Source organism: Centroberyx affinis, unplaced genomic scaffold, assembly GCF_046629955.1.
Source record: "Centroberyx affinis isolate AG114_WGS23_722 - 3 ecotype Tasmania unplaced genomic scaffold, CSIRO-AGI_Caff_v1 ptg000550l_1, whole genome shotgun sequence".
Lineage (NCBI taxonomy): Eukaryota > Metazoa > Chordata > Actinopteri > Beryciformes > Berycidae > Centroberyx > Centroberyx affinis.
Window position 1 is genome coordinate 150670 of NW_027279195.1, and position 21769 is coordinate 172438.

General features: G+C 42.6%; 1 protein-coding gene across 1 annotated transcript in view; it reads right to left on the reverse strand.

Moving 5' to 3' along the window:
- The window catches only part of LOC139642986 (gap junction alpha-8 protein-like), a 20317-nt gene extending 9201 nt beyond the window's left edge, over positions 1-11116 (reverse strand). The window contains 4 exon segments of the mRNA XM_071518088.1: positions 4127-4177; positions 4180-4199; positions 4721-6017; positions 11107-11116. Of these exon segments, the coding sequence (XP_071374189.1) occupies positions 4127-4177; positions 4180-4199; positions 4721-5991 (1342 nt within the window). The 5' untranslated portion in view covers positions 5992-6017; positions 11107-11116.
- Between the last annotated feature and the right edge of the window lie 10653 nt (positions 11117-21769).

The following is a 21769-nucleotide window of genomic DNA, read 5'->3' on the forward strand; positions in this document are numbered from 1 at the left end:
TATTTCTGCTGTTGTGACTATGATATGATCAAGACCTTTAACAATAAATAAATGTTGATCCCTATGTGTTTATTCCCATTAGTCCTTGTGTGTTGTCTGAATAAATGATTGATACTCTATTTTGATTTATTATTCAATTGCTATTCCAGTCTGATCATCTGTGTGTAATTGGTTCATTCATTATAGACTCATTATTATTGTTTATTCATTATAGATTCATTATTCTGGTTTATTCATTATATATTCCAAGTCTCGTGGTTGTATTCATTATTGACTCCATGCTATGGTTCTATCCGTGGCCACCTGACCTGGAAGTATATCATTGAAGGTCATAAAAAGTATGAATGTCTGCAACTGAATGAGTATAAGTATGAAGTTACTGAAAAAGAGCATACATCCGCAGTATATAAACCTAACCCTTTCCTGGGTGAATAAATTAAAATGTAAGCCAGTATTATAACAGTGTGGCACAACAACTTGTGAGCAGAATGGTGTTCATGCTGTTTGCATTTAATTTCTACTTGTTAAAAGATTCCTGGCTAGAGACCAAGACTGAAGCCTCTGGTGGCCTTGGTGCAGCATCAAGGTCTTTCCCATCAGCAGTCTGAATAGTGGCCTTGTGCTAAAACTAGCAGTAGCACAAGGGCTCAGTCCAAGAAGTAGAATATGCTCGAATACAGTGAGGCTGTTCCTCCTTCTTGCTCCACAGACAGGAGGATAAATAATAGCTGATCAGAGATTTTTGAATAGGGATAACTCTTTTTAAATCTTAAGGATTGACGCCATATTCCCCCAAATTACAAACTGTTCACTAATATCAGATGAATTCACCCACTCTAATAGAAGATTGCTTGGAGCTTTTTTTGCCCCTGTGATCTGACCATTCTCTGGGTTGACCAAGCCCCACCCAACCAGGCCTTAAAATGTCACGAGAAACATTTCTCAAAACAATGAAAGAGAGGCTGGGGCTGGACCAAAGATCCAAAATGTCTTGAACAACACTGCCCCTTAGTGGTGGAAGGTACATAGTATATTCAAGTATTCCTCATTTTCAATATGAATCTGTGATGCACTCATAACCCTAATTAAAATGTCCTTTAGGAATCCAATAATTAATCATATGTAATTTGTTGTAACACACAATGGGGTCCAACTCAAATCTGTCATATATTGGAACCAAAGTTTTTGGATACAGGAATCATCTGGTTGGATTGTGAGAGTCCTGGAAGAGGATTCATGTTGTTATTATGGCTATTCATATAATCAAAAGGATTGTGAACCCCCCTGCTTGAATTTTATTGGATTCTCAATCCTAATGCACTGTAATAGGATCCTAAAGGCCTGGTTCCAAAGTACTACAGAAAACAGAGTGTATATGTGCACATTAGTAAATGAGCATTGTTTCAGTGTGGGGTGTTTTTATGCAGAATGACAAGAATTAATTTGACACCAGAGGGCAGTGGAATATCATCACTACTTACAAACCTTAATGGTAAGATCTTACAGTCTACAACCTGGACAGTGCTTTAGAAGGAATAAGCCTACAAGAAAAAGCTCCCTAACCTAACCAGCCCCTGTTCAGTGAGGGATAGACACTAGTTCCCTCTGTACCCCCTGTATCCCTCTGTAGGTAGACCACTGCTCTAAGCCCCTGTTTAAAAATGTTATGGAGATTAACCTGTTGTCTGTTGTCATTCTGCTGCAAAGCCAATTTAACATCTGAGCAATAATAACGTCTAAGAAGGACTTAATAAGCAATAATGGGTCATTACAGGTTTGATTTTATAATAAAATAATGTAAATTTTTTTGATTGCTGCTTTTATCGATTGATATATACAGTATATACCTATATATATAGGGACAAATATATATATATACAACTAATAAACTAAATAAAACTAAACTACAATTCTGCTCAATTGTATGTGTGTATGCGTGTGCATATGTGAGGTGTGTATGTGTGTGTGCACATGCTCGTGTGTGTGCTCATGTGTGTGTGTGTGTGTGTGTGTGCGTGCGTGCGTGTGCTTTGCAGAGAAACACAGACACGACGCTTCTTGACCACGTGTGACCTTTTATTGCGTTGGTTCACATTCCAAAAGAAGATACTGCCACACATCTATGAGCAAAGAAGACTACAAGTTAGTAAAAAGGAGTTTTTGTTCTTTCCAAAGATTAATCAAATCTTCTTACAAACATATAGGTAATGCAACAGTCTTAAAATACAAAATTCATACAGTACCAGTCACATCGATTTCCCATACATGAGGACCAGAAAAATGCTTTGATTGAAATATTGTCACATGTTTTAATGTGTTCAGCAATTGAGTGATTCGTTGAAGGCTCTCTTTAATTCAGGTGTCACAGCATTGGATTGTGGGAGGCAAAGGGATGGCTGGGGGTCACAAAGGGGTCAAAGCTGCCTTCTCTGTCAGAGTTTCTCTAGAGCCGTTTGATCATACCCCCAAAACCAACACTCTGTGTGTGTGTGTGTGTGTGTGTGTGTGTGTGTGTGTGCATGTATGACTGCATTATGTGAGTGCGTTCATGTCCACAAACATATAACTTTATGTATCAATAATGTCTTAATATTACTAAATGTTAATTCTTTCAGCAATGTATTTGATGTCTCATTGCACAGCATCTAAAATGCATTTTTTGGAGACATTGTGTGTGTGTGTGTGTGTGTGTGTGTGTGTGTGTGTGTGTGTGTGTGTGGGGTGGGGGGGGGGATGCATACAGAAATGGAACTCAAATTTCAGATAAAAAAAAGAAAAAGAAAAAAAGAAAAAGCAAATAAAACATGAAGTTCACATAGTTCCCAGAGCAATATAAGCACATTACTTGTTACAATCTTACAACATTTGAGAATTTACATTTACAGATAAGGCACAGGAAATCATACAATGGCAGCTATTTAAATAAACAAAGCCAGAGAGTGTGAGAGAAAGAATTGTGATAAACCTAAGGCATAATTTAAGGCTTACTCACTTTTTTTGTACATTAAGGCATTATGGAGTTCTTTCTATTTAATTTCTGGTGAAACGGGCTGGAGGGGAGCTCCAACACAACTTTTGAATCAGCTGTATTTAAATTCAATCAGTGACAGATAAATAAGGTGTTACTCTTTCTAATGTACATCTTTTGTATTAAAGTACGTGCAAAGGATTAGAAAATAATTACATTTTCTTTACTCAAATAGTCGCATAGTACTTCAGCGTGGGCATCGTCTGTTTAATGGAATAGATTTTATTTTGTTGTTAAATGGATTGAATAGTTTGTAATCACAATTATCATAGCTAGTGTGATTTCTCTAGACATAGTAAAATAACTAAAAACAACTGCTCTGCGCATTATGTACATTATTAGACATAAGATAGGGCATTATGTACAGCGGGTTTTGCCCTTAGTTGTTTGTTTCTCTCTGAATTTGTAAACATGTCCCAAGTATTTCGTATTCTTGCGGGGTTAGGACCACTATGGTCGAATAAAATCAAGTAGAATTTTTTTTTTCACAGCTATGTCAAGGATGCTTGTTTTCATTGATGAGAGCGGTTTCTTTTATTGTCTCAGCTTCAACAATACTTTGTGCTGATGGTGCACGATCTTTATCGCCCGGACGCCTGTTTGTACAGCACGAAAAGAGAGGATTTGGCCTGAGGTCGCTACTATGGTTCATTCTCTGATAGGGCAAAATGAGCCCTGCTCTCTTCAAAGGACAACTGATATCACAGTACACAGTTCTGCTTATAGGCTACAAAACAGAAGCAATCTAAAATAAAGAGATGCAGAATCACATTGAAAAAGACATTCAACATGTGGTCTTTTTTGTTTTTCCTCACTACTCAGCTTTGGCTGTACTACCCTGTATATAAACATGAAAAGGAGAGAAATGCTCTGAAATTGATGCACATCTCCCTTCACTTGAAAGAATCCTGTGTAAATAGATGCATACATGAGGTGATATGAGGGTTAAAGGCCTTGCACAGAGTTTGATCCTCTGGATGTGCAAAAGGTATGCTCTTCTCAACCTGAAAACAGACTTTCCTTCATGTCAAAGAGCAATATACCTGTACATGTACCGGCACTTAATGGTGTGATGTGTCTGTGCGAGAGCCCTCTCACCCGCGCCATTTGCAGCCACATGCTGTATTTGCAGTATGTCGCTGTCTGAATGGGAATGAAAGTCAGTGCCTAACTACAGCAAGATTACTGATTTGCAGACACACAAGTATATTATAACTCTCTTCCCCCTACCTACTCAAACCCCATGTAAAAATTTGTAATCTTCCATTGTATATGGTTAAAACTCTTTCAATAGAAAAAGATGTTTCTAAAAATGGAACATGGATTTTCATCAAGTAAAAACATTTCCCCCCCTGCATATGTGTCCTTTCCACATTTTTTAATATAAGAACACGCTTAATAAAAAATCTATTCCTCCCGTCTTTAACTGCTACTTTCTATGATATTCACTTTTCTCACAAACACGCATAGATCGTTGGTTGCTTTGTAGAATTGTTGCCCATGTCTAAATGGTATAAGATACTATTTTCATCTATCCCTGTTGGTTTTGTGTTTTTTCCCCTTGGTTTTTGACCTGCCTATTCAAGAGTGTGTGTTGTCTTGAGCTAGGTGTGTGCTCTCTTATGTTTGACATTTTGTGTATGTAGGTGTACATGTGCTCTCTCACAGGTTCATACGGTGAGATCGTCTGACCTGGCCCTGCTGCTGGCTTTGCTCAGTCGGCTCAACGGTCTGGTGTCTTCTATCGTATCCGCGGCCTCCGTCCCTGCCTCCGCCGGAGTTCCCCCCTCCCCGTTCACTGACTCCTCTACCTCCACATCCTCATCCACAACCTCCTCCACCCTCTCTGCTTCCTCCTCTGCTGGCTGCACCACTTCTTCCACCACCTCCTCCTCCTCCTCCTCCTCCGCCTCATGTAGCGTCACCCTCCCTGTCTCAGTGGTCTGGGCGTAGGAGGGCAGAGTCTCGTCATACACCTTAGAGATGTCCTCCATGGGCAGCACCTCCTCCGCCTTCTCCTCCAGCCCCTGGAAGGGCGGGGCCAGTCTGCCAGCCTCCATGCCCACCTCAGCCAGCGGGTAGAGGTGAGTCACGGGGGGAGCTTTCTCCTCCTCCAGCAGCCTGTAACCTTTGGCCCTCGGGAGCGAGGGCATGGCCAGGGGGGGCAGGCTCTTCCCTTGGAGCGGCAGCGGGGCCGAGCCCTCGCCTTGGGCCGGGGCCGGCGCCGGCTTACGGAAGACAAAGCGAATCTTCTTCAGGCCCAGGTGGCTGATCTCCACAAAGTTGAGGAAGAGCGAGACGCAGGCCACAGCCAGCATGAAGATGATGAAGACGGTCTTCTCTGTGGGGCGGGACACAAAGCAGTCCACCGTGTTCGGGCAGGGCCAGCGGCTGCACTTGTACAGCGGCAGGATGCGGAAGCCATACAGGAAATACTGGCCCACCACGAAGCCCACCTCAAACAGCGTCTTGAAGATGATGTGGCAGATGTAGGTCCTCAGCAGGGTGCCCTCCAGCCGGAACTTCTTGCTCCCCTTGGTGCTGGTCTCCTTGGTGGTGCGGACGCTGCCCTGGTCGGGCGCCAGAGGAAGACGCTCCTCGCTCAGCTCCTGCTGGCGGCTAAGCTCTGCCTCCTCGCGCTCCTTGCGTTTCTCCTCCATGTGGACGTGGTGCACGGCGTGGCCCACGTACACCAGCGATGGCGTGGACACAAAGATGATCTGCAGCACCCACAGGCGGATGTGGGAGATAGGGAAGGCTTCGTCGTAACACACATTCTCACATCCGGGCTGCTGTGTGTTGCAGACATAGTCAGACTGCTCATCGCCCCACACAAACTCCGCCGCCGTGCCCAGGATGAGGATACGGAAGATGAAGAGCACCGTGAGCCACACCCGGCCGATCACCGTAGAGTGCTCGTTCACTTCCTCTAAAATATTACCCAGAAAGCTCCAGTCACCCATGATCGGTCCGTAGCACTGCAGAATGAAGGGTGGGGTAGGGAGGGACAGAGAGGGAGGAGAGGGATAGGGAGGGTGGGGTAGACGGGACAGATAGGGGGAGGGGAACAGAGAGTGCCAAAAGTAAGAAATGTGGAAGGGAAAAGCTGAAACTCGTCTAAATTCGATCCTAAGTCACAATTTCATGCAAACGCACGTATTTCTGTTAGAAAACCTGTGGAATTTGAAACTTCCAAAAATGGCAAGTTGAAAGCCAGCTGTTTAAGTCCAGTCTGTCTCCATTACAAGTGGATGCACGCACATAATCATCAGAATCTACCAAATATTTGCAAAATTCCTTTTAGCAGGCCCTGATGTTGCTGTATTGTAGGCTACTTGTTCTTAATGTATACACCGTAAACCATGTCGAACATTAACAGAGACACATACCAAAAAATCTCTTACTCTAGCCCTTTAAAGTACTTGTTCTCTAGCTACCAAACACTACACCATGCCTCCCAAATAAAAACCAGTAATGAGAGATCAATAAGTAATATACAAAGTCCACTCATCTGTAAGGTATGATATAGGTTAAATGTTATCAAATGGGCAACTTGCCACAGCTGCGGCTCCGGTGAAGTTGAGTCCTGTCCCGTTCTCTTGGCACCCGGCAGGGAAAAGTGAACTTTTTTCTGCCCTCTTTCCCACCTAAAGCCCTGTCCTTGTCGCCCCACTGAGCAGATGTGAATGAATCGGCTCTGATGGTTGGTTTTTAGTTTGCTGCAATATTTAAGCTTGGAGCCAGACGGCCTTTATTTGCCGGGCGACGTGTGGTGACGCAGGAGACAATAGGATCAACAGAGCCAGAGCAGGGATGTATGGGAGCAGGCCTGAGGCTCCCACACCAACATGGACGCTGTACAGCCAGGGCACCGGGTCCACACCAACACTGTCCAGCTCGCTACATGCAATTTCCACACACACGATCACACACATATATGTAGAAAGCCACATACAGTAGGAAAAACAACCACAGCAGCTGATCTGCCTCTGGCTACTGACCTGACAAACTTTAGAGCAGAGAGGCAGACTATCAACTCAGGCAGAGAGGAAGGGGAGTTTGAAGCCTGGTGGACCGACACTGGACATTGTTGTTTTATGCGTGACTGTCCAGCATAGGCAGCGATAGGCAGGCCCATTTCAATGATGAGTAAAGATTTATATGTTCTAAAATTAAATCCTATCATGTGGAACCTTAAATTGCTTGTTTGAAATTAACTTCTGATTTTGTTTGGAGGGGGTGACATGCTGTATGCTGTGTGGTGGCCTATTCATTCTCACTTTAATCATGTACCAGTTTATTTTGTGCTTAATACGGTTATTAATTGGGGTCTTTCACCAACATTAAAAGTACAATTATTTAATTTGTGGTAATAAAGTGTAAACAGGATTTATGCACATTGATTCTTGATTTTGTTTAAAACCCCTTTTCATTGTATTTCATTCGATGATCAATTATGTTATCAAAATGAGTTTTCACATCGGCCGTGTAGCTGACAGAGCGTACGACTTTGTGCACGCAAGTGTGTGTATCATATCTGTGTCACCATAGCTGGAATGTGAAGAATGTCAACTATTGAGTGAAAGGCAACACAGAAATGACTCTATTGGGGAAGCTAGTCAAACTTTTCAGGCACATGGAAGAAAAACGTTCTGGCGTAAATCTTTTGATCTCTGAATCATTTCACAGTTGTTTGAACAGAGAGAAAGATTCCGGCGTGCCTGAGCAGACCAGCTTGTTTCCACAGCAAAAATAGCTTGAAATTTCTTTATGAAATGCAGGTCTGCATCATGCGCAAAAACAATGAGTGATTTTACAGGCCACCGTACAACCACAAATAATCCATTACAAAAAGAATGACAATGACAAAACAAACTGTCTTTTTCTCTGCCCATGCTGCTTTGGCTCTGTTGCTTAAATGGAAATTATTCATCAACGAGGCGAGAGAGACAGAAGCAGGAAGTACACAGCCACAGCTTCATCCTTCAACCACAGGTTTCGTTTATGCTCTGACGAAGATATATGTATGTGTGTATGTATATATAGTATAATATACTGTATATATACTGTACATACACACACACACACACACACAGCATTATTAGAATTTGTTGTGCCCTTCAATAATTTTAAAGCAACATTATCTCACAGTTCAGTGATGTTTTTAACTGCTTTTTATAATGTTTTTATGTTTTATATTATTATATAATCAATGTTGCTAACTGCTGGAACACATAACTGAAATGTATTTTGTATTTTATTTTTCAATTCTATGAATGTTACTTGTTCTCAGGTCTCTCTCAAAAAAAGATCTCCATCCTAATGAGATTATACTTGATTATATAAAGGATACAATGGGGGGGGGGGGGGGGGGGGGGGAGCACATACACACTACATACACTATGCTGCACCTTTCAGGTGAGAAAAAATAGAAATTTGCTATTTGGCCATTGAAATATCACTATTCAGGAGCCAATTTTTATTGGGAAAAGTATTTCCCCACACCTAAAACGATGATACAATATCAGGCTCACTGTGTATGTTCAAATTGTCTGTCTAAGCAAAAGCAGGCACCTGGTGATCAGCATCGTTGCAAACAAATAGCTGCTACATATTTCAAAAATGTTTGGAGGATAATAGGTGCTACCGGATTACTTACTGGTGTTGTGTCTCATTTTGTCAAACTCAGGAAAACAGTGACTTGGAGCTGTAGGCTAAGTGAAAACTAGCTGTCAGCTAATTCAGACATTTTTCAATATAATAGTATATTGATGATTAAATAGTTACATACATGTTTCTTTATTCAACTATACCATATTTAACTATAATTTTTTTCCCCCATATGGTATGATATATATATTTTCCTATATCCAACTTTTGAGGATTTTTTTTTTCCCACTGGCCCAACATTTTGCTTAACATTGTGCCATTCTCTCTATTAGCACATGCTGAACAGGGGAAACGGGGATCCGTATATTGGTATCATATACATTGGCATACATTGCCAGCTGTCTAAGGGGTAAAATACATAATCTCACCATTATGAAAAAGCAAGACCTGGTGTGTATCTGACAGCGTGATTTCTCTGAGCCAACACTTAAGACTTCCAACATAAACCACACTTGGAGTTGGGAAAGGTTTATTTGAAGAAAGGTTTTTGTTTGTCTGTTATCTAAACTGTTGAAAAAGTGCTCCAGGGTGAACCATTGATGCAGCAATTTAAAGGAAGGAACAAAACAATTACATGGCAGTCAGTAGGCAAAGTTTTAAGCAACACAGACAGACAGTTTATTTACAGTTACACAATTCATTTCCCTTGTTGTTGTTCCGTGTTCTCAAGACTCAGTAGAGATTAGTGTGCCGGTTGAAGGCGTAATCTATTTCAATTTAACAGTAAAACAAGGGACTTGCACAGAGAGCAATTTTATTCCCTTGAAATATGTACATTACGCAAAGTAGCTCAATGCAGTCCTTCAGATGTTTTTTGCCAGATTTTTTCATGTGTTGAAATTAGGGTTTGACCGATATGGGTTTTTGAAGGCTCATGCAAATACTTTTTTGGAGGGTTGATATTTTGTGCTGATATTCAACATGTTTAAATTTAACCATTTTCATGCCAAAAAGCCCCAGAATTTTATACTTGGTTGGGTTGAAAAGCCTCTGAAGCAGCATTTAGACCACCATGGGACACTAAAACTCTCCACTTAAACTCATGCAAATTAAATAATTTAAGTGTTTGCAGCTTCTTCAGGCAGGGAAACTCTGAGATACATTGCTGCCTTTAAATGAAGAAGATTGAAAATATTGTTTAAAAAATTAAATGAATAAATAAAATGTGCAAAGAAGAAAAAACACTGAAGGTATTACAAACTATTTTATGTAGCTGTGGTCAGGGATGAACCCCCAGCATAGAGGTGGATGACATGACATTATTTATATATTATTATTATTTATATATTTAATTTAATTAAGGTCGATATCGGCCCGATATATCTGCAAACTGACATATCGGTCTAAGCCTAGTTGAAATGAAGGCATTAATCAATAGAAGTCATCACTCCTTTCATGGATGTATCTCCCCTCTGCCCATCTCACTATGGCCAGCCCTCACTCTCTCTCAGCCAATAGCAGTCGCTGTCCTAAGTGACATCACTGGGCTGGTGAACTAGAAAGCCCACCTCTTGATCTCTGTTCTCTGGTCTGTTGGATAGTGGCAGATTTGGCCTCCAAACTGGGTACCACTGATCCCGCAGGTTGTGACAAATACATAATAATTTTAGAGCAAAAATCAGGGTTAGGCACTATCTCGCCATGTAACATGTCCCCCGTTCATTTGTTACTCTTTCTGTCTTGATGATATAGCGTCCAGGAACATCAGCTTATAAATTAGCTGGTTGGTTAGCTATAACTAGCCTCCATATATCCAGGAACAGAGATATCTCCTCATGTGCATACTCTAAAAAAAAATCCCCAACAAAAACATCAAATCCTCCCTCTCCGCTGGGCCCTGGAGAGCACATGGGCTCAGGCCGTCGAGTCGGAGGATGGAAGCCATGTTCAGAGGGTCTGTGGAAGCATCAGGGTGTATCCACTGAGCTGGGGGACCGGGGGACTCCCTTTAAAGAGCAGTGTGTTGGTATAGTGGACGCTCGCATGCTAAGCCCTACGCTGGGCCCGTGAATGGCACCGGGATTTCACACAAAGACATGATGTCATGATGGAGGGTGCGGACTCTATTGAGCACGTGCAGTGAGGCGTGAGGCCAGATTAGAACCCCGGAGCAGGGCACCAACCGGCCGTTAATCAGAACGCTAACACGCTAACAAACATATCGTACGGCGATCTGCCTACGGCGCGATGGTGCCACGCGCTTCCTGCACGCATGGCCTTTCAAAGGCAGGAAGAGGGAAGGTGAGAGCGTAACTGAAATCTTACCTTTGTGATGACCTTACCAGCGCGATATAAAAGCTTAAACGGGAGGTTACACGTTTATTGCAATTAACAATCTGCCTTATATGATTCTGACACACAGGCGGTTGGTCCTATTTGGCCTTCTGCTTATACCCCTTATGCATCAGTGAACACCTCCCACCACTCGCCGAGGAAAAACACCGCAGCAGCCAGTTGCACCAGTTCAACTTAAGTTCAAACGTAGGCTAGTTTGAACGTAAAGTCTCACTAAGTCCGAGTTTAGGCATTACTAAAATTTTAACGGTTGCACCAACTGAAATAGTTCCAACGTAGACATAAGTTACAACTTAAAACTTACACCTGCTTCCTACTAGGTGTAAAGTCCTCCGTAAAATAACCGTTGGCATGGCACATCAATTTGACAGGTGGGATAACCTTCTGGAGGACCAGGAGGAACAAATCCAGCATGGTTTACATGACAGATTACATCCTTTTGGACAGTATGATGATTTAGATTTATACTCGCGCTTTCGTTTTCCCACAGCAGAGATAGAAAAAAATCTGCCACTTGGGGTAATTATTTGTATTCATCTATCCAGAATACGTAGTTTATACAGTGATTTCATAGTGTGTCTGTCATGCATATTTTAATAATTCGGACATTTCAGTCTCCCAGATGATGTAGCCTAACAAGCTTCCCGATGTTTATATTGCTCCACTTCAATTCACTTCACTTGCTAAGGAGAAATGCTCATTTAGGATGTTGCAGAGCGACAACACTGCGGGGGGAACCACTGACTTATCTTGAACATGAATTTAAATCACTGAACTGACGAATAACAAATGTACAACTTTTTTTAGCCATCAATAAAACAAATAACTTTTTTCCACCCTGTTAATGAGGTGGAAATGCCTAACCTTTGCTCTGTTGAAAATAACGGTTAAACTGCTTGATGTCACTATTAATTATATAGTTGTAGGCTACATAGATGACTGGTATAGGAGGTAAGCTGAAATGAATCCTTATAGCCTACTTTATACATGATAACGTACCTATTTGTTGATGTGTTTGTAAACGTTTGCAAATTCATAATTTATTTTTAAGATATTGATTTTAGCTCTAGTTGCGGCAGGTGAAACGTCACTGTCTGCGACAATGTTTTGGTTAGTGGTCCCTTTACGCTCTACTAGTTAAGATGTAACTTAAGTCTCATGGTGCAACTAAACAAAGGCACAGCTTTAGTGTCAAACTAACTAGTTTCAACATAACAGTTAGTGTAGACTTTACACCCTAACTTACGATAGAGCTTACGTTCAGCTGGTGCAACTGGCTGCAGGTTTCTATAGATATAGCAGTTCTATGGTCAGCAAAAAAATGCTTATGTCATGAGATGCAACAATCTTCATACATTACAAACTTTAAGCTTGTTTTGAATAGTCCAATGAAGTTGATTGGGGACCTCCTTCACTCTAAGCAAGATTTACAAACACCAGATTTAAGCCTTTCCACTAATGCAAAGCAGTTGGATCAATCACTTTGCTTGCACACAATGAAAGTTAATATTAGTTTGGCCTAAGCACCCGATGAAAAGGCTGAGAATTTCATCGGGTACAGAAGTCAGAGTGATTCCTCGCCCTTCACTAAAGCCCACATTGCCTCTTATCCTGTGAACTGGAGGTCCTGAGAGGAGGGACCTACACAGTATCAACCAGCTACAGCATGAACACAGGCGCAGGGCTGGAAAAACACCAAGTACTTAATGAAAGCTGTGCTACATTTTAGAACAAATATCACACTTTCTACTCTGTTACATTCATCGAACACCTGCTGTTGCTAGTTACGTAGCAAGATAAAAGTTTTACATTTGGTACATCATGTACATTCAGTATGAAATACGACAGCACTTACTTGACTACTCATTTGATACACTGGTAAAATAATTTTACCAGTATATTACATTATTGCATTAATATTTTAGAATAAATAAAAGATATGTGTACTTCTTCCAATACTGGATGAAAGGGATTAATAGAGCAGAATATATATTGATATATATAATATCTCCTAAATTATATAGAATATCCTTTATTATTTCAAACAATCATATGTAATAAAATATAAGATCAGATAATAAATCACCCTCTAGTAATATGTTGTGAGCTTGAAATTATAAGGTTCTATCTGATTTATTTATTTTTTATCACAATTGAGTCCACATATTCATGATCTTTGATTGTTACTTTTGATTGTTACCTTATGCTTTATACTTTATGCTCTATATTTTTTTAAAGAACCATTTGGGGTTAAATATTTAAAAAGACTGTAACAGTTTTACCAGATGGAATGTCAAATCTTTGATGTTCAATATCTCAGAACTGCAGTCAGATAGACTCTTACAACTCGAAGCTCACGATGTGTCTGTCTCGTTTTTTCTCACTCTCACTTTTCTAATCAGATGATCACACCTGAATTGTCTTTCTCATACACACTTTCACATGCACAGAAAGGGGACATTCAGGGTGTGTTTAAAGAGATGGTATCAGCGATGAACTTCACAGATACAACATGACCTGAGGGCAACGCTGAGTCCCATGACATAGCACAACACTAAGACCTGCATAGCATCGGGCTTACGCTTAACGACATATATATAGCACTTGTTTGTTTAGTGTGCAAACCTGTTTCCATACATATATGTGCTTGTGTGTGTGTATATGTGTGAGTCCTATCATTTGTCTTTGTATTTTTTTAGTGACCTATTGCTACACCACGCCTCAGAAACAAAGCCTTAGTTTTTCTCTTCCTAGGTTTTTTTTTTTCTTTTTTCATGAGTCATCTGTTTAGAGTCACTTCTTTTGTTTCGAATGAAGGCAGGTAGACGTCAAGTTACCACCAGTTTACCAGCAGCTTTCCTCCTATATAGCCGCGGTTGCACAAGCGCCTCTCTCACATTGGAGTGTGAACATTCCTCTTAAGCAATTCTTCATTTCCTCTGAGAACCAAGCGTTAATTTCTTTCCAGTGATTGTGAGAAAGATTAAAGCCATTGACAAAGGCATCCAAAATTCTCTGAGCAAACAACAGCGGTTTGTACACTGTGACCGCCGGCTTCAACGTTAGCCAAGGGAAACTGGTGAGAAGAGTGATAAAAGTTTCAGTCTAGGGGCTCGATCTGGTGATCTTAAATTATTTTTGAAACAAACCAAAATCTGTGCCAATAAAGCAGCATTGGAACAAACACAGGCTTATACGCACACAAACAGACACACACACACACACCTTAGGTAATGACAGGCCCTAATAGTATGTCACATCTGGTCCCGGGCCATACCATTGTGTTGTAGAGGGCCGAGTTCTTGTCGCCCAGCTGGACTTGGGTTCTACCATTGTGTTTGGGAGGTCAGCTTTGTTGAATTTGGACCAGCCAACTGTCCCTCCTGTGCTCAACAACACCCAGATGATAGCCTCTCGGGACAATGTCATTTACAAGCTAGGAAGGGCATAACCAGGACTGTTGGACACGCTTTACCACTGGGACCCACACACACACACATACACACATAATTCACACACACGCAATATTGTGAGAGCCAAGAAAGCAAAATGAGTTAATAAGAAGGAAAGGTAGTGACTAAAAATTAAAGTTTGCCCCTTCGTAAATATTTTTGCCGGCTATTGTAAGACAGTTTGGTGGAGAGTTAAATACAGTGTGATTGTTGGTTAGATTACGAAACACTGCGACGTGTTTAAATGGTGAGAGGATTGGACTGTTTAGCCTCACTACCTGCATTTGTGCTTAAGGTTTCCCCTTCCATGTCCTGTTACAACACCGGCACACACCGCCCCTGTGTGTCTGAGAGGGGACGCTATTGTCTTCTCTGCGTGTGTGTGTGTGTGTGTGTGTGTGTGTGTGTGTGTGTGTGTGTATGGGTGGGTGTGGGTGTAGGTGGGTGGGTAAGCCTGTGTTTCATATCTCAAATAGTTGTAATTTTCCTCCAAGTCTGGTATTCATACTGGGTTTAATCCAGTAAGTTCACATATGCAATGGTACAGTACAGAGAGGGCAGCACACATAGAAACAACCGCACCACATTGGGTTCAGACACTTTTAACAGGATTATTATACGGTGCATTATTCATACTAGTGCTACTATAGTCGACTAACTCTTAACACACTTTCCCACAACTATTTCTCTCTTCTGGAGTCAGAGTGGACGGTGAGTCACAGGCAGTCTGAAGCCTGTAAGCGTTTCTCTCTACAGATTCACAGGACCGGGCCCTGCCACAGGAAACCTGCTAACCTGATCACAGCTACACATAGTCTGGGCCTGAGAGAGAGAGAGAGAGAGAGAGAGATGGGGGTGAGAGAGGAGGGATAGATTGTTCTCACCAGTTAAGGAGGAAGTGGAAGGGCAGCTTCCTCTCTGTGCAGTGCTTGGGCACCGCGGGAGGGAGAGGAGAATCGACATGCACACAATGGATAAGAGGGAGAGGTGGCGGGAGGGGTGAAGGGGTGACGAGGGTAATGGACAGAGGATGTAAGTGCTTTGTGTAATTCTCATCTCTCTCTCTCTCTCTCTCTCTCTCTCTCTCTCTCTCTCTCTCTCTCTCATCCAGAAGAGGTTGGATGAGAGAGCCAGACCTTTAGGGTAAGTGTTGAGGTGTGGGATGACAGTTGGAATGAGATTGGCATGAAATTAAAGGGAAAATCCACCCTGGGACACTCTTACACTTGTTAGATAGTATCAATCTGTGTTGTTCACTGCATTCCAGGATTTATTTTGTGATGAAGTGTTGTAATTTACTATTTTTGGGGCACCCACTTTCCCGCAACCTGCCTCATCTACTTCTACTTCAGTTAGTGATTTCCTGTGTTTCCCAGAATGACCTGTGCCCAACATGACTTGTGGCTGCATTGCATTCTGGTCTATTGAGGCTCTTTGATTCTGATGGACTGACACCAAAATGATGTTGAACTCCATTGTAGCTGCACTGAAAGCATCTTGGGGTGAAGTCACATCATCAACATTTGGCCACTTATCCACGGGTATAAGAAAAATACACCACCAAATCACAAAAAATAGGCCCAGAAATACATAATCAATAATTGTTTTTTTTAACAGTGTTAAAGTGTTTTAGGGTGTATTTTTCCTTCAAGCCTCACCACTCTAATCTGGGAATCAGCCAGGTGTTGCTAAAGCACTCATAACCTTGTGAGGAAACCAAACAAAAGGAGGATGAAAGGACTGGAGGGCTTTTGATAAAGGTGCATTAAGGGTGACTAAGGTTGTTGAGAAATGCAGTGGAAGGGGGGGAAGCTGTGGGTGTACGTATCGCTTGGGGCAGGAAGAGCCGGCTGAAGGGCTGAAGGTAGATTTGAGAGGAGGACAACACCCTCTGTATCTCTATCGGGGGAACACATGGCCCGCCACAGGATGATTTCATGCCGCCAGGTCCCCTCAGCCAGCCAGCCACCCAACACAATGTTATCTGCGGATAGGAGTGCCGACACACACGGTCAACCGTCCACCGCCAGTCACACACAAGACTTTCTCACACACGTTCACAGTGGGTAATAGAAATGATTTATAATTTATTATGTTGTTTCCTGAAATGCAGCTGAGTCACTTAAACAATGACCAGGACGAACGGGAAGTAATAAAACATTGCCGATGTAAAACCATAAAGCGTATAGGACAGAAAACATGCTATGGCTCCAAAAAATACTCCCAACCACAGTTTAACTTGTTGTTAATTGTCAAATCAGCTGTTAAACTGTCTGTTGGTTTTATTTATTGGATTTAAAAGAGTTGCAGCCTAGGGAGGAAGAAGTTTTCTTTAAAGCCCTAATGACCCTTTCCTCACTCCTGAGCCTCTGACTGCATGTTGCATGTTGTTGGTCTGCTGGACTTGAGGAACAATGCCGTCCTTTCACTCATAGCTTGTTTTCAGGGATGTATGGTGGGCGCATAAACACACACACACACCCCTTGTCTGTCTTCAATCATCATATACATATAAAACATATACGGCGAACAAAGTCAATCTGTTCACACACGCGCGGGTGCACACACACAGCAGCCGTCTGTCCTCATGTGTGAGGTAGCTGTCTTGGGTGAAGGGGGTCCTGTAGATATACCTCTTCCTGCGTTTGTTAGGCCGCTCCTTCTCCACCGCCGCACACTGGGATGCTGAAACCTGACTGGGGGGGAAAATATAGCATTAGAGTCCAAATTTCCTCCTGCTCTCTCCATATCTTGATCGCCTTGTTCTGAGTAGGGCGGGGGAGGAAGTGACGAGGGCCACTGCAGAGTTTTGCTTGTTTTCATTCTGCTATACCATCAGTCACTCACCGCACAAAGAAACAAACATGCAAAAATCGTATGAATACTGTATGAATATAAATATTGATAGAAGATATTTTAACAATGCCTGGATATGATCAATAGTGCGTGTTTCCGATTAATAATAAAAAAACATTTACACACAAGAATCATATTCTTACAGTAGCTCAAACACACTAATACACAAGTACATACACACACACACAGGGCTGATGGAAAAAAGGGGATGAACCAGCAACAAACAAAGGAATACTCACAGTACAACACATGTATGACCCACATATATATCCATAACAGATCCATCATCAGTGCCTGCGGTCCGGGACAGCGTCACATTCTGTCGGGCAGCGGGGGTCAGAGGTCAGCCGGTAAGAATAGCACCAGTCTAAAACTATCTGTAGACGCGAGCAGTCTTGGAAACAGATGGACTCTGAGTGACAGGAGTCTAACAGACACGACGACTGACGACAATCCCTCACCTGTTCCCACAAAGCTCTGCCGGCCTAAAATGAGCGAACAGCACGCTTCATCATGTACTGCCTGTGACCATGAGCTCCCTTCTCTGGGTCGGCTTGTCAACAGAGCAGCACTAGTTTAAGAATAACCTGGTTCTCCATTAGTAAAGATGTAAAGGTGTTGGATGGAAGGATAGATAATGTTATTGAACATTCTTTTACACTCAAAACAAACAGGTGATGTGTGCATGTATGTCACTGGCCTGGAGAAACCTTGTACCTCCGAAAAGTAAATTTTCAGGACAGAGAAAAACTGGTTTATAGATGCCAAAATAACTCATTTTATCAGGCATTGCCACTGTTTTTGCTCGGTTCCAGGGTTATGAAGCCATTTTTACACTTGCAAGACAATGTCAGCCGTCAGTCACAGCAAGGAAAAGAAAAAAAAACCAGAAGAAAATCAGACATGAAGTCTCTGCAGCACACTGATAACAAGTGAGACTTGTTTTTGAAATTCGTATCTGAGGAGAGAATTCAAGGAAACATCAGTGAGGTCACACAGCATGTCACCAGTACATGGAGAGAGCGGTAAGTGTGTCTCTGGTTGACAGTAAGTATGCCACAACAACATGCCAACGCTGTGGGTCACTCCTGTCGGTAAGTAAGGCAAGTTTGTCTCTCTGCCAGAGTGCTGACGTGAGTAAGTGTGCGCGTGTGTCCTTGATTTATTTCATTTCAACTTTTCCATTCTGGTGTGTGATGCTACATGTTATTGTCATATCCTCAGCCTACAGTGAACCATTGGGGCAAGTTGAGGGTGTGTGTGGGGTTGTGATGGGCATTCAGCAGCACGTGTCCATCAAGCCTGGCTTCCCTCGGACTCGGGTGAGGCTGAAATCGGTTTGTGTCACGAGCAGAATAGCAGGCAGGGGTCAGACTGGTGGGGGGTGGGGGGGTGGGGGGTGGGTGAGAGGGGGGTTACACTGATGCATTCTGGCAGCATGGGCTTTTTCCGTCAAACACTCAAGTACACACACACACACACACACACACAGATACACACACATAAACGCATACTCTCTCTGTTCGCTCACAATTGTTGTCTCTCCGTCTCTCTCACACACATACACACGGACACATACACACGGACACACACACATCCATCCAGACCTCATCCTGGCACTGCTGTGAAGCTGTAAGTGGGGAGATTAAGTGAAGTCGTGGAACATCACTTCTTTGTTACAGTTCGCTTCATGCTGCTATACTGTGTGAATGTTGTTCCACTTCTAATCCAGGCTGATGAGCAGCACAATGGAAATGACAGAGTAGCCTTTAAACCGAGGAGGCCGGCGTAATTAGGAATTAGCTACAGCTTTTCCATCCCTTCAAACACTCCATTTAACATTGTCGTTGGATTGACTGAGGCCTAGGGGGATGTTAGATGCTCCACTGGCTTTTGTTTCAGGAAACCTGACTGTGAAATCACAGAGAACTTTACTCACCTTACTGACTCCTCTGCAACCTTTTCAGGATGCAGTGACTGGGTGCTTAAGTTTTTGCATTAGTCGGTGTTGAAGACTGAGAAGCAGCATGAAGAGAAAACATGTTGACACACTCTTCACAAAGGGGCTGGAACATAGAGGGCAGAGGCCTTATGTGTTGTAGAGGCTGTCATGACCAGCTGATGGGTGACATTAAAATCTGTCACACATGAGAATGAAGCTGAAGTTTAGGAATAACAAAGAGAGAGAGAGAAAAAAAGAACGAGAGATCAAAGAAGAAATGACAGGATGAATAAAAGAACAATTGATAAACAGATAAAGTATGTAGGGGGGGTCACAGGGTCACACCCCTTGGCTCGGGGTCCAAGGGGGGAGATTCATATCACAAAATAGTTTCCCAGCTATTTATACACGCTAAAACATTTTCTCCACCCTGCTGTCAAAGGCGCATTTGTTACAGGGGAGAATTTGGCCTTTCAGATGGCAGGACAAGGCAAATAAGCGTAACCAACGATATGTACTAGAAGGATGGTTATCTTTTTTGTTATTGCACTGAAAGAGCGATTCATTGAGAAAGGATAGAGGTGGTCCCTAATAAAATGATAAATGGAAATGACTCTTCAAGGCAAACTATGGAAAAAGGCATAGCAGGAAAATCCAGGTAGTGAACTTGACCCATCTTTAGGGGATGGGGGATGTGACGTTAGAGTTGGCCTGCGAAGTGGGAGAAGATGATAGCAAGGAGTGGTCATTTATCCACTTTAAGGTCTTTCCGTGTGTGTGTGTTTTAGTGTGTATCTTAGTGTGTGTGTGTACATCTCTCTCTCTCAAGTAGAACAATTATGAGGTGAGTAGAAGCAAAGTCATAGTTGCCAGTTGATGCCCCTGCAACTACATTGTCTGTGTGTGCACATATGTGTGGGCGTGTGTGTGTGTGTGTGTGTGTGTGTGTGTGTGTGCCCCCACCACATAATTACAGTCATTTGAATGCATATTGGCCCTTCAGCAAGGAGGAATCAGACTTAAAAGATTCCCATTATATAATGCCGCATGTATCTGCAGGCTCGTGATGTGGAGCGGAGAGACCGTCCCAGGCAGAAACCCACGCTGCATATGGCAGAGGAGGAAAGGGAGGAAGGAAGGGAAGAGGAGGAGGGTGAGGGTAGAGGAGAGGAACTTGGGGTCTTTGAGTTTTCGCTTCAGAGTGTTGCTTTGCATCCCTTGCAACTTAAGTGCAGCACCACCTTTGAGAGAAGAAGAAGCGAGGAAACATGACCAAAGTAGGTATTTCCACCAAATCTTTTAACTGCAGTAGGTAGGCTAGTATCTGTATGCATGCTGATTGTACGACCCATTCTTTTGTTTTTAGAGGCCTGTCTGAAAACTCAACTTTGCTTCATCTATAATGTCAGTGGGTCTCATCATATTTTTAATCCATTCATCCATCCTATTCAATTTGTCTTTATTTGAATTTACTTCAAGATGACTATAACTTAATCATAGCTTGGATCAACAAATATCCAGTAGTTTAAAGAATAATGCAAAAAGGCCTAAGATGTAATGATCAACTTAAAATGTTACACAAGTTCAAATGTTGGATCTGAGCTTTGGCACAACAGAGAGTTTGCCCTGTCTAGACCTTAACACAGCACAGACAACAGCTGTAAACGTAAGGGAACACACAGTAAATAACAGCAGTCTGGAAGTTTACTCCGAGCGGAATTGCCATTGATGCCAGAAAACAATTCCACTTCCCCTCCTGTTGCCGGAGAATGCTTCCCAGCAGAAAATAGAGTGGCAGGGATGTAAGGAGAAAGGGGGAGTGAGGAGGAGGAGGAGGAGGAGGAGGAGGAGGAGATGGAGGAGGAGAGACAGAAGGGAGGGCCACGGGGGGAAAACGCTCTCTCTCGTGATGCCCCTGCTTTTCTTCTCGTGCCCCCTGTGCAGAATAACACTTTGGTCCTGGGACAGCACTAAGCTCACACTCTACACGCTCCTGTTCGTACCTGTCAGGGTGTCTTTGAGGGGAACGCCGTCCCGCCATCGCAGCCCAGTCCAACGCTGTCCGCTGAGCCCGCCGGTTCTCTGCTGATCTCTGCATCGTCACCTGTCATTCATCCATTGGCTAAAAGGAAGACTTGTCTCACTGTGGACAGCAGGCAACAACTCCAGAGCAGGACAGCAGGTAAACAACCGAATGTACATCAAATTTAACAGGTTGTATATTTTTCACATGTATTTTTATTCATCACTGATATGTAAGTCTGAACATGATGCCTCTGTCAGGTTGACCACCAAGTGACTTATCTCTTGTTTCAATGCTACTTTTATGTCACTCAGCTGAAACATTATAGGGATTTACTCTACTGACTGCAGGCATTTAGGTAAATGCAATAACTTACAGTGTGAATATCCTACAAAACAACAACAGTGGGGCTTACAGTGAAGGGTGTAAGAGGATAGTAACGAAGTCTCTGAGAGAGGGTTGATGTCTTGAAGGGCTGGGAGGATTGATTAATAGGCCTGGTG